The sequence below is a fragment of the Heterocephalus glaber genome, unplaced genomic scaffold, assembly GCF_053883595.1.
Source record: "Heterocephalus glaber isolate CG9 unplaced genomic scaffold, H.glaber_assembly_v1.0 deba00001104, whole genome shotgun sequence".
Lineage (NCBI taxonomy): Eukaryota > Metazoa > Chordata > Mammalia > Rodentia > Bathyergidae > Heterocephalus > Heterocephalus glaber.
In genome coordinates this window covers 2,172,099-2,184,106 of record NW_028258193.1, presented here as the reverse complement: position 1 = coordinate 2,184,106, position 12,008 = coordinate 2,172,099, and the positions used below count along the sequence as shown (strand labels likewise).

At 46.3% G+C, this 12,008-nt stretch overlaps 1 protein-coding gene across 5 annotated transcripts in view; it reads left to right on the top strand.

Moving 5' to 3' along the window:
• Positions 1 to 12,008, top strand: part of Csmd1 (CUB and Sushi multiple domains 1) — a 1,515,607-nt gene that overhangs the window by 1,093,310 nt on the left and 410,289 nt on the right. For all 5 annotated transcript variants that reach the window (XM_087210084.1, XM_021248185.2, XM_021248184.2 and 2 more), the window contains one exon: positions 2,743 to 2,864. In XM_087210084.1, coding sequence (XP_087066210.1) covers positions 2,743 to 2,864 — 122 coding nt within the window. The remainder of the gene's footprint in view (positions 1 to 2,742; positions 2,865 to 12,008) is intronic.

The following is a 12,008-nucleotide window of genomic DNA, read 5'->3' as shown; positions in this document are numbered from 1 at the left end:
AAGGGCAACATTCTGTGGATTTAGCAGACAAGTTTTGGCCATGGGGATGGCTCAGAAGGACTGGCCGTGGCCTTGCCCCATGTGAGGCGCAGCCCTGTGTGTGCTTAGCATCCAGATGTGCTGCTTTCCTAGACGACGTAACTGAGCAGCTCACTCGCTGCAGGTTTTAATCCCTCAAGCAATGGGTAAGATACATTCCATGAAATGCCAGGGCCAATTTTAATAAGTCAGGTCAGGGTCCCAGCTTCAAAGCTGGCTGCTGGGCCGGGAGGAATGGGGTCCCGCTGTGGGGGATGCGCCTGCCGGGGACAGCTGGGGCACTGAGGGGAGCACAGGTGGTGGTGGCTCGGGCCACCTAGGGTCCCTCTGCACATTCTTCAGATGTGATTTCCCAGAGTTTGGAATATTTAGAATAGCAGTGTAGTTAAACCAGCCCTCCATTAAAGCAAGAAATAGTTCTTAAGTAACACTATATTATATTCTGAACAGCTATTGGTCAGGAAATACGAAAAGCTATTACACTGTGACAGAAAGTCATTGTAATGCAAGTTGTGTGGGTGATGTTTTAGTCTAAGATAGAGTAGACTCTTGATTTATGAACTCAATTTGTTCTCCAGGGCTGGTTGTAACTCAAGTTGGTTAATTGAAGGCTCAGGCTCCTCTACACAGCCTTCAGAGTCTCTCTCCAGTACCCAGGCAGATCTCAGTGTCCTTAGAGAGACACTGGCCCGGGGTTTCTCAGCCCCACACAGGACAGGATGTTGCTATGTTCCTTCCAGACTTTTTAAGGGTAAATCTCTATCTGAGACCATCTGCAAGCACAAGCCGCTGGCATTTGGGTTATAACTCAAGACTTTTGTCCTAAGTTAAAACAAAAATTCCGGTTGTAACCCAGGTTATTCGTTAGGCTGGTCGTAACTCGAGGGTCTACCCTATTCCAATATTGCTGACCTCCATGTGCTGCAGGCAGATTTCACGCCTGGAGCTCCTGATCCTCTCTGAGGACAATTTCCTAAGGTAGACCAGTTGGCCAGTGAAGACCTGTGTACAGGGAGCGTCCATGCCAGAATCCAGCTCTCCCAGGCAACCAGCCTTTGGACAGAAAAACAATCTTCTCTCCACCTTCAGCTAAAAGTGTGGTTCATTTGGAGTGCAAATGCCAGCATTTTAAAACATATTTATTAAGATGTAGTAGGCTAAATTTTTAGCTGCACGTTTCTCTAGTTTCTCTAGCTAAGCAACTGAGTAGTCATCCATGCCGATCGCATCTTGGTTTTATACGTCCAGGACCGTAAAGAGCATGTCTGTTGTGGAGGTTGTACAAGTGGGAGAAGGAAATGCTGAGAAGTTCAGAGCCCTATAGGAAAGATAAAACTGCGCTTAGTAATCACAATAAAGAAATATTACTAGAACTAGAATCCCTCTCTCTCTAGCTCTCTCTCTTTCTATCTCAGGGACAGTGTCTGGCTAAGTCACCAAGTTGTCCAGGCTAAACTTGAAATTGTGATCCTCCTGCCTCAGCCTCCCTCAGGGCTAGGGTTACAGGTATGTGCCATGGTAGGCAGCTATGATCTCACACCAGTGCACATGGAGGAGATAAATGTATATGCCTGGAAACATTAGGAAAGGCACTATTGAGTGCTGCTCCTGATTCCCCACAGAAAGCCCATCGTTCAGGAGTCCAGGCCGGGCAGAGGGATAGCTGAGTCTCCTGGAGCAACACTGACCTGAAGCTGAGCTCAACCAGGGGCCGGGACATGGTCAGGGTCATCGTGCATCAGCCAGACTGGCTTATGTGACAGTGGTGTCTGGAACGATGATGCATAGCTCTCCCATATTCCTTCTTGAGGAATTTCTTTTTCTTTTGTAAACCTAGTTTAAATCATTTTTATTAAGACTAGACTCCAGGCTGACATTGGATTTTCAAAGTTTCCTTCTTGATTTGAAAAAGAAAACTTTTTAGAAAAAGAGGTCAATTGAAGTATTTTTATATCCCAAGTAGAGTCATTTCTGCACTGATACCATTCTACGCTTCACTCGGTCTTTCATTTCAACTGGAAGAAGCAGAACAGAATATTCTCCTTTTGCTTTTTGAGCCACCATTTCTATCTTCTTTCTTTAAATTTCCAGCAATACTTTCGGTTTTATTTGCATGGTGCTACAAAGAAGTGGGTACCGATTTGTAGAATACAGTCTGACGTTTGCAAGAGGCTTTGGAGACCTCCCTTCCACCATGGTCTTAACACTCAAAGGGTGGCGTGTGGGATTGGGATCACTTGTTCAAGTTTATATGTGCACAGTGTGGCTGAGATAACCCCAGCCCCCAGACACCATGAAGTGCGCTGCTCCTGGTGTCTTACTGCGTCCATGTGCAACTCAAGGTACATATAGAATTCTGCACACAGATACATGTACATGAAGGGTTCATCGATTTGTGTTTATTTTTAGTTAGAACAGGATTTGAAGTGGACTGCTCTGATTCTGATGTTATCCGTGGTGCTGTCCATGAGCTCATCCTGTGAACACTAATACCTCTCCAAACATCCTCTTTAAAGCACTTCTAGTGCACACTGAGGCGACCAAGCAAGGGTCCCAAAGGCTGAGCAAAACCCCCTCCCAAGTTGAGTTCACGAGCCACTTCCATCTTGAGCATTCATAGCTAACCTGAAGTTCCTCAGACTATGATGCCTTCTCCCCCTGGTGAAGTGCTGTGAAAGTAACACTGGCTGTCTCTGCTTCCAGCGAGGACGTGTGGGTCCAATCTGCGTGGGCCCAGCGGCGTCATCACCTCCCCTAACTTCCCGGTTCAGTACGAGGACAACGCGCACTGCGTGTGGGTGATCACCACCAGCGATCCCGACAAGGTAAGGCCTGGCTCCCACCTCTGCGTGCTGCCTCCCTGCTGCAACACTCTGAGTCAACTCCTGAGCCACACAGCCTAGCAGATGGTTGTTTGTTCCGCTTGGATTCGGAGGGCCCAGCTGCCTTGCCTTTCCGCCCACATGCCCACACCCCTTGGAAAGCAGTTCAGTGTGTAGACATGGTGGCTATCCTCACTGTAGGATATCTTCCCGGGTCTGGAGAGGAAGTGCATGGCTGGCCTTCCTTCTGGTCTTGGACGCTTCTTCCTCCTGACCTCTTTGGCCCTCAGGCGCGTCCTCTCCATCAGCCCTAAGCCCCGCCTCTTCCGGCCTCCCTGCAAATGCGCTCCTTCAGCGCTGTCAGGAGCACCCGGTGTTTCTGCCTAAGTCACCTGCTTGTGTTTTCTGTCATGATCTATGTGCTTTCCTACAAGTAAACGACTCTCCGCCCCTTTCCAAACCCCTCATTTTAAACGCATTAAGTTGATTATATGTTCCCCTCTTGGTGAGAGACAGGGAAACCATGTTATTTCTCCATAAGTTTTGCACACATACTTTGTAATTATGTTATTGTATCTTAAATCACGGGCCAGAAAAACATAATCATAATTGTGTTTCTTGTGCTATAAAATGAATTGCCTTTAGTTCACTTGAAATCCAATATACATAGATGCCTACCACTGGAACAAGGAAAGTAGTAAGCAAAGGTGGAACACCTTTATATTGATTTTATTTTTTAAAAATTGGACAGGAAGTCATTCTTAGTATGAATTTCAAATGAGCTAAGGAAACTAAAGTGAGCAATATTGAAGGACATGTTTATAATAGTGTTAAATTTACCAGGCCCACACCCCTCACTGGGTTTTGAGATGTCGTGGTCGGACAGAACTGTGTCAGAAGTGCTTGCCTCTCCATTTCTGGGTTCTACTGAACATCTGCCACAGCTATGCAGATTTCTCCTGAACCTGCCAAGTGCCAGCCTCAAAGAAAAGTTCTGATTTCTGTCCAGTGAAGTTTTCACCAGATGCCTTTGGGTTTTGCTTACTCTCATGAATTCTAAAGTCTGAGCTGTTATTTATGTGAAAACGCCACCTTTAATAAACAGAAAGGGGCAAAAACCCAGGGAGCTGTGGGCTTTCCTCAGGAACGCGGAGGAACCCTAGGCTAGCATCTCCCTAATGAAGGCCTCAGGGTTCCTTACAGTCCTCTCGGCACCCTAGGTCTCCATATCCCACGTCACACTCCAGTTCTCAGTATCCCAGTCTCAGTATCCCAGGTCCTTCTAGTACCCCAGGGCCGGCTTTTCCTGGGGTACCAGCTCTCCTACTGCAAACTGCAGACTCTCCTGCTCCACTCAATCCCTTATTCACGTTTCACTCGGGGCCTCCTGGTTTCAGGGCCCTCTTCCCATCTCTTTGTACCCCAGCTTTCCTGTTCTGCAGCCCTGTGAATCTAAGCAAGTTAGCAAAGTTCCTGAGCCTCAGACTCCTCATGTGTTGTAGAGATAGTCAGAACATTTTCCTTTGAGGGTAGCTGGGAAAAACTAATCAGTATGTGTGCCTAGGTGAGGGCAATAGCATCATCTGACTTCAGAACTGAGAGTATTAACATGAATAGGCATAACATAAAAAATTGACAATTTGGTAACAATTTACCAACCATTGCATTTATTTGTCTACCAAAAAGAAGAGGATTGGAGAATGCAGCATTGTCCTGGAGGTTAGGTAGAGAAAGCTTTGAGAAGAAACACTGAAGCAGTTGGGCTCTTTGGGCGGGGGTAGTAGATGTTGAATTGAATTCACAGCAAATACGGTATATCCACTTCCACAGACGTCCAAATAAACAACAAGTGTTTATGCCGTGGGGTCAGAGATGTTGCGGAGCTCAGGGTGTCTCACTGGTGTCTGTAAGGTGCAGAATACGTTACTTTTGCAGTTAGAATAGATGAGGAGAATAAGTGAATGTCTATCCCAGGCATTTCTTACTCACAGCCTGTGAACCACATGCGGCCCTGGACAGCCAGTATCGTGCCCCCAAGGATGGTAACCTTCTAGCCCGTCTTGTGGCCTTTAGTACGTACAGTGTAGGGGACAAAGGAACACTGGGGGTGTAAGTGTGGTGCCAGCCCCGACCCCCCACATGGTCAAGTAAAAACCCATGTGTACCAGAGGCTGCATGTGTGTACAATTGGTGGCAGTGCACAGAATACTTCAGGCTCCCTGCCAGGGGTGTGCCTGGAAGATGAGTGTTCACTGCTATGAAGCAGGATGGGGGTTTTCTAATTTAATTATTAAACTTGGCTTGCTGTGATTTTCATGAAGTAATTTAATAATTCAGGTAGTTTTGTTACTTTTATACATGACTTATATTAAACATTTTATAAAGACCAAAGATTATTCCTCTTCATTCAGTGTGACCCAGACTAGCCAAAAGGTTGGACCTCGAGGCTAGATGTTCCATGAAAGTCCCATGTGTATGTTGCAAAGAAAGGAAGTGCAAGTGGAGATCCTAGGAAATGGGAAAGAGACCCAGGGGAGGCACAGTAGAGACCAGGCCCGTCTCTGGGGGCAGGGGAGAAGAGCCTGCATGATTCTTCACAGCTCTGGGGACCACCAGCTGCCCACAGGGAGCAGCTGCTCAGGGTAGGATTTCCCTCTGCCCCTCTCTCTCCCAACCCTGGACCCTGGGGTCATGACCCTGTGAGGGAGACTCCGATTTGGGGACCTGGGAAAGGGTGAGCAGGAACACTGGCGGGGAGGCCACTTCCCCCTGCCCTGCCGACCCTTCCAGTGGAGAAGAAGGGCGTGGCCATGGGTGCTGGGGAGGTGGAAGCCAGGTCTGGAATCTGACTCACTGGTGCGGGGCGGTGTCTGGTACGGAGTGAGCACACACGAGGATGTGGGGAGAAGCCGTCCTAGAGACATCTCCGCTGCGGACTTGGGGAACCAAACCAGCACCAGCTGAGGACTGGGCCTGAGGGGTGGAAGCAGGCAGGACTCTCCCCTGCCTGGTTCAGCATCATCCCCCCGGGGGCTCTGCCCTGCTGGCCTCTAGCAGCGGTGTGGGCAGCAGCAAAGACCAAAGACAGGCGAGAGTGAAGCTGACTGTGAGATTGCCCCCTCGCGCTCCTCCAGTCTCCCCAGGGGTCCTGTCGCCTTGCACTTTCACTGGCAGTTCCCCACTGGCTTCTCTAAGGGTCCCCTTGGAAGGGTGGCTGGGTGGATTACAGTATGCGCTCACTACCTTAAACCTGGGGAAGGACCTCAAGAAGCATTTTTAATGAGAAGTTATGAGTTTGGCTTTAGGTGTAATGATAGTGTACCCCGAACCATGTGTGCAAGTGGGTGTGACTCAGAAGTGAGTTGGAACCCACAAGTGTGAGGAGACGCAACTGCAGAAGTGAACTAGGAACTCACCAGTGCCTGTGGGTGTGGCTGCAGGAGTGGACTGGGAACTCAAGAGTGTTTTGTGAGCTGAGGAAGCAGGAATAAGAATGGGCCCTGCAGGGAAGCCAAGCAGAGTCAAAGCAAGCTATGCCAGTGGTATTATTTCCTTTCAAGGTCACATGGAGGTGGATGTGGCTTCAGCGCTAAGGAGAATGACCTTGCAGTAAGTGTCATTAGTTATAGAAGCTCTTGCTGTGAAGTGTAATATCCACGATGTTTCAGTGGAGAAGACAGGGCCTCCAAGTTAAATCTTCTGGAAATGTTGGCAACACCTTTCTAATACTTCCAAAATGCACTTAAATCCAGATTACATCTGCAGAAAGGCTTTCTGTAGTTCACTAAGCCATGCACGTGTATGGGGTCTTCTCCCTCTTTCCTGTATAAACCAGACTTGCTGAAAGTGCTCATCCAAAGGAAGCCTGGAGATCAGATTGTTCACCCCTCACCAGGCAGAGAGGAAACCCAGTTCCAGCAGGGGTGAACTCCAGTGTCCTCTTGCTCCTGTTGACTTTCTGGCTTCCTGTAGGAATGTTTTAGAGCCAAACACTTTGGGGGAACATTGGCCGTGTAACACAGGGCAGGGGCCGGAGGCTCCAGTTCCACTCTGCAGCTCAGCAGTGCCCTTGAAGATGTTTCTGGCGCTCATGTTCCCTCTGGCCTCGGGTCCTCTCAGGGATGGTGTCCGTCCTCATGAGGCAGGACTGCTGCACTCTGAAGGTTTTAGTTGCAGGAAAAATCAGGGTCAGTGGAGACAGGAGGCATGGTGTACCTAGACATGCAGGAGACAGGTTTCAGGATTTGCCTAGCCAACTTCTGTCAGGTCCCCTTGAGTTCAAGTCCGTGGTTCCCTCCTCAGGGTAGCTTGAAAAGAAACTCTCTGGAAGCCAGAGGGAAGGGTTTGTTGTCTGTGGGCTTCCCAATGTATCCACTCACAGACAAGCAGAATACCAGGAGAACAGCTTTCGGTGGGCACCAGATTCAGCTTCTGTTCATGCCCATTTCAGAGCCCTAGTCAGCCTCTTACCAGACCCCAGAGGCTAACAGCAGTGAATACTAAGGATTTGAGTTCTTTGGCTTCTGAAATTTTTAAACTTGTCCAAACTGTAAAATGGCAAACAAGGGACTTGGGTGGTTTGGGTTTATCTGCTTTCCCATTCTTGTTTTGGAGGATTTGCTTTTCTCTGCTGTCTTTGTGGTACTTTTACATAGAGTATGTATAAAGATGGTTGACTCTAAAACACTGCATAATTAACCATTAAATTTCAGGAATCTCTTTTTATATTGCTTCAGAAAAGTCTTTGCCCTAAATTTATTCTGTGGAAATGTTCAGAGAGGTGCAGACTATTCCAGGTTGATGCACTCACACACCAACACTCTTGGAAAACCACTTAGACACCTGAAGGCATTTCAATTAAGCAGAATTGCCATCCAAATTAAGCACCAGTCATTGCCATTAAGTATAATTAGCTTAATTTGATTCCTTGGGAGACATCCCAAATAAGCAGGTTCTGTGATGCAACATAGGGCATGGAGGTGGCTTAGGACCCTAGCGGAGAGGGAAGGAAAGGACAGAGACACACCTTTCCACACGATGACGACTCTGGTTGGAAATGTTGATGGAGAATTCTGGAAGAGAGTCTTTGTACATCTCATTGCATGTGTTTGAGCCTGTTTCCTCCCTTTACAAAAATAAGAAAAGGAAGCTGAGATAATTCCCAGTGCCAATTAGCGAGTCCTTCATACCTGCTGCTAGCTTTGAAACATTAGCCTCTGTTGCTGCACTGTCCTCTTTTCTGGGTGCAACTCTGGGTTTCCTGCTGTATAACTGGGTGTCTGGAGTCCATTTCTGCCAAGTACTTATGTAAAGTTGATCATACAAAATAATCAATGGAGGAAGTCAGAGTCTCTTTTAGGAATCTGCCTAACATACACTATTTGTAATGTCAAGTAGGAAAGAAACTAGAAATCCTTTATCTTTTTAAAAAAAAACCAAAGCCATTAGGAGAACCTACTCTGTGACATGTTCTATGCAGAAAATTATTTTTAAATAATCACTGAAGATTTTGTTCAGTAGTTGATCAAATTTACAAAATCTCAATTAGAACTGTTCCTGCCGTAGTATTATCATAGCCAACAAAATTAATACAGTGAAACGACATTTATAAACAGAGTTGATGTCAATATGGTCAGCAGCAGGCTGTTTTAGATAAAACTTTAGATATGTCCAGATCAGCTCCTTCAGAAGTTAAGGTATAATGCTGAAATATAGGTCATAAGAATTAAAAGAAAATAGACTCCAAGTTCATTCCCAGGATCTTCATCAAAAAGACAAATGTATTATGGAAGATTGGTGTTATACGGAATCCTTTTATGAATATATTGTGGTTTATATTTAAAATGCACCCCGAAGCCTCATGCACTCATAGATGGGACTTCTGAGAGGTGACTGGATCATGGTGTGTGACACTCACCAGTAGATTAGAGCCTGGTGAGAGGAAGCAGGTTGCTATGGATGTGGCTGGAAGGGTGTTTGTCTTTCCCCTCCCTTGATCCTGCCTTCTGCCTACCCTGCCATGGACTGTTTTTCCTCTGTCATGAAAACTGCCATACCACCCTAGCTTGGTGTCAGCCAACTTCAGACTGAAACTTCTACAGACTGAGCCCAGTAAACCCTTCCTCCTTCAACTTGTGGGTGTCAGGTATTTTGTGCCAGCAATGAGAAAGAGAATAAGACATTGCCCATGTGTATCTGTGTGTATGTGTGGGCACACACACATGCACATGGGTGTACATATGTATATATCTGTAGATGCGTGTAACAGCTGGAATGAGGGGTGATGGGAGTCAAGTTCAGATTACCCTGACACAGATCTCAAATGCATAGGTGCATGTGGCTGCCACACTTTTGGATTTAACCAACCACTGATAAAAAGTAACTTTTGAAAAATGCATCTGTACTGAACATGAACAGACCTTTTCCTTGTCATGATTTGTTGAACAACATAGTTCAACAATTTTCAGCATTTGTGTTGTTTTATGGTGAGGGATCTACAAATATTCCATGATTTCAGATAAGGGATATGAGCTTCTGTGGCTCTAGGGTGCTGGAATGTATCTCCTGGAGAGCTGTTTGTGTATTTAAAATATACTTTCTGGTGAAATAATCTTAGCATCCGATTTTAATGAAAATTTTGTATACAGTATTTTATTGGTACTAAACATTTACAAAACTCTTAGAAGATTTGAACAATCAAAATGTTACTATTTTTCATTTGTTTTTTCTTTATTCTTTTTTCTTCCATATTTACTGAAGTTCGATAGACAAATAAAATGCTATATTTAAAGTGTGGCCCACAATGGAATGCTATTCAGTCTTAAAAAAGGAAATTCTGATATTTGCCAACCATGTAGATGAATCTGGAGGACAGCATGAAAAATGAGATAAAAATATTTAAACTTTTGTTTACAGAAGTAATTGGCCAGGACTTCTACAAATGGTTTTGTTAGGCAACTGCATAGCAGCATTACATAACCTTCACAGTCAGGTTCACGTGAATCCCCAAGGGGCCACGTGCACTTTTACACAGTGGAAATGTAGCCAGTTTACAGCAGGGTGAGGAGACGGACTCAGAAACCCTCATCCCCAGCCCCTGCTGTCACCTGCAAGTGCCAGCTTTGCTAACACATCAGGTGAGTCCCCTCAAAACATAGATGTTCATGCCTCTGCAGGCAAATCTGAGTCCTGGGCTTCCCCTGGGGACAGAGCCCTGAGCAGCCTGTGCCCTTGGTGTGTGGTGTGGCCAGGGGAGGAGGAGATGAGGAACCTGCTCCGCAGAAGGCGGTGGCGTCTCCTCACTCGGGAGAGCAGGGCAGAGTTGTTCTTGAGATGGGCTGGCAGGGTGGTGTTTAGGGTCAGTGTTAGGGTTAGGGTTAGTGGTCATGGGGAGGATCAAAGGGAGAGGTGGGCATTGCAGTGCCAAGTGTAGGAAGGGCTTCCAGGAGCAGGGAGGGAGGGGGAATAACTAATGATCTCAAACTCTTACCAGGAAAGTGGCCTGGGAATGTTGCTGAGGAATAAAACTAGAATTTCAGTTGAGGCTGCACTGTCCTGTTAGAGCATTTTCAGTCAATTCTCAAATCCTTGTGGTGCAAGGGAGGCCAGCTGGTTGGAGACGGCCAGAAGGGGATACTCGAAGGCCACATGGGGTGCGCTCAGGTGCTGAGGCTCCACTGTATCCAGGGTCTGCAGGCTGGGCCACAGGCTGGGGTTAGGCATTGACCTTCTTTATTCCCAGTGTCAGCTTCCTTTACTGTTGTATTAATAGAATCTGCTTTTAGGGTTCCTGTGAGGTACAAATACTCAGTCTAAAGCATCCAGAACATTGTGTGCTGCATACTAAGTATTCCTTCCTCTTTTGCTCTCCCTCCCACAATCCTCCTCTCCTCCCATAATCCTTTACTCCTCCTCACTTCCTCCCTCTCCTCCTCCTCTTCCACTCTTTGCTCTTCCTCCTCTTCTTCTTTTCCTTCTTTCTATCCTTCTCCTTATATCCTTTCTCTTCTTCCCTCCTCTTGTACTTCCTCTTCTTATCATTTTTGATTCACGAAAAGGTCAGTTGGGTGACCCTGAATGGAAATTGAAGAGTTGAGATTTTACTCAGTTATGGAGGAAATGTGTGAAAGGGTGATGTGTGTGTTAGAAAGATGCTTCTGTTACAAGGAGCAGGCAGCCCTGTATGGAGCAGGAGTGTGAACTAGAAAGGCTTTGCTGTAATCACGAAAGATGATATGAGCCTAAATCATGGCAGTAACAGATATGGAGAGAAGAAAACATATTAGGGGATTATTTCACAGTAGGTAGTTTGTCACAGCAACTTGGATATTTACACTACGTCTTTCAATAAACAACTCTTAATAACTAAAGTGAAATAGATAACAATACTTTAAATTTAATGTTTCCAAGAAAATGCAACTGTTATTAGAGTCTTGGTATTCACAGAAGAAAGGTGAACATGTTTTTGTTTGTTTCTAGATGATGATGATGATGATGTTGATGATGTGTGTGTGTGTTTCTGGTCTGGATGTGATTTATCCCCTAAGGTCTGTGAGCTGGAAGCGAGGTCCCCAGTGTGGCCGCCGTATTCAGTGCTGGGCCCTCTAGCAGGGAGCACCTGGTGGGATGGGGTCCTGATCTCTGTCCTTCATGGGGGCAATGCTAGTCCACACTCTCCTCCTGGGAGTGGCCTAGAGCAACTGAGCTCTCCCTTCCCTGGCTTCCTCTTGGCTCTTTGCTCTCTCGATGTCCCTGCCAGTTTGTTACCTGCCATGTCATGATGCAGCACAGGGTCCTGAATAGGGTGAAGCCAAAGCTGGTGCCCGAAAGCGGCTCTTTCTGCAGGGCTCCTCCCTGCCTGGGGAGCGGTCAGCTGGGGTCAGAGACTGGCCGCAGCCATGCTGCTCCTGACAGGGGAGGGAAGCACACACAGGTTTCCAGCCCTGTGAGTCTTACAGGTCTCAGAATGGTCAGCTTTACTTTGATGTTTAATATTTTATCTATTCATTGTATGCATACAAACACATCATTATCTTGCAATGATTTTCAATTTGAATGCTTTTTAAAAATATTTAAGGGTAGTAATTAAATGAGTGGAAAATGCAAACAACAAATGCACTCCACACAGTTTCAAACCATGCACTGGTT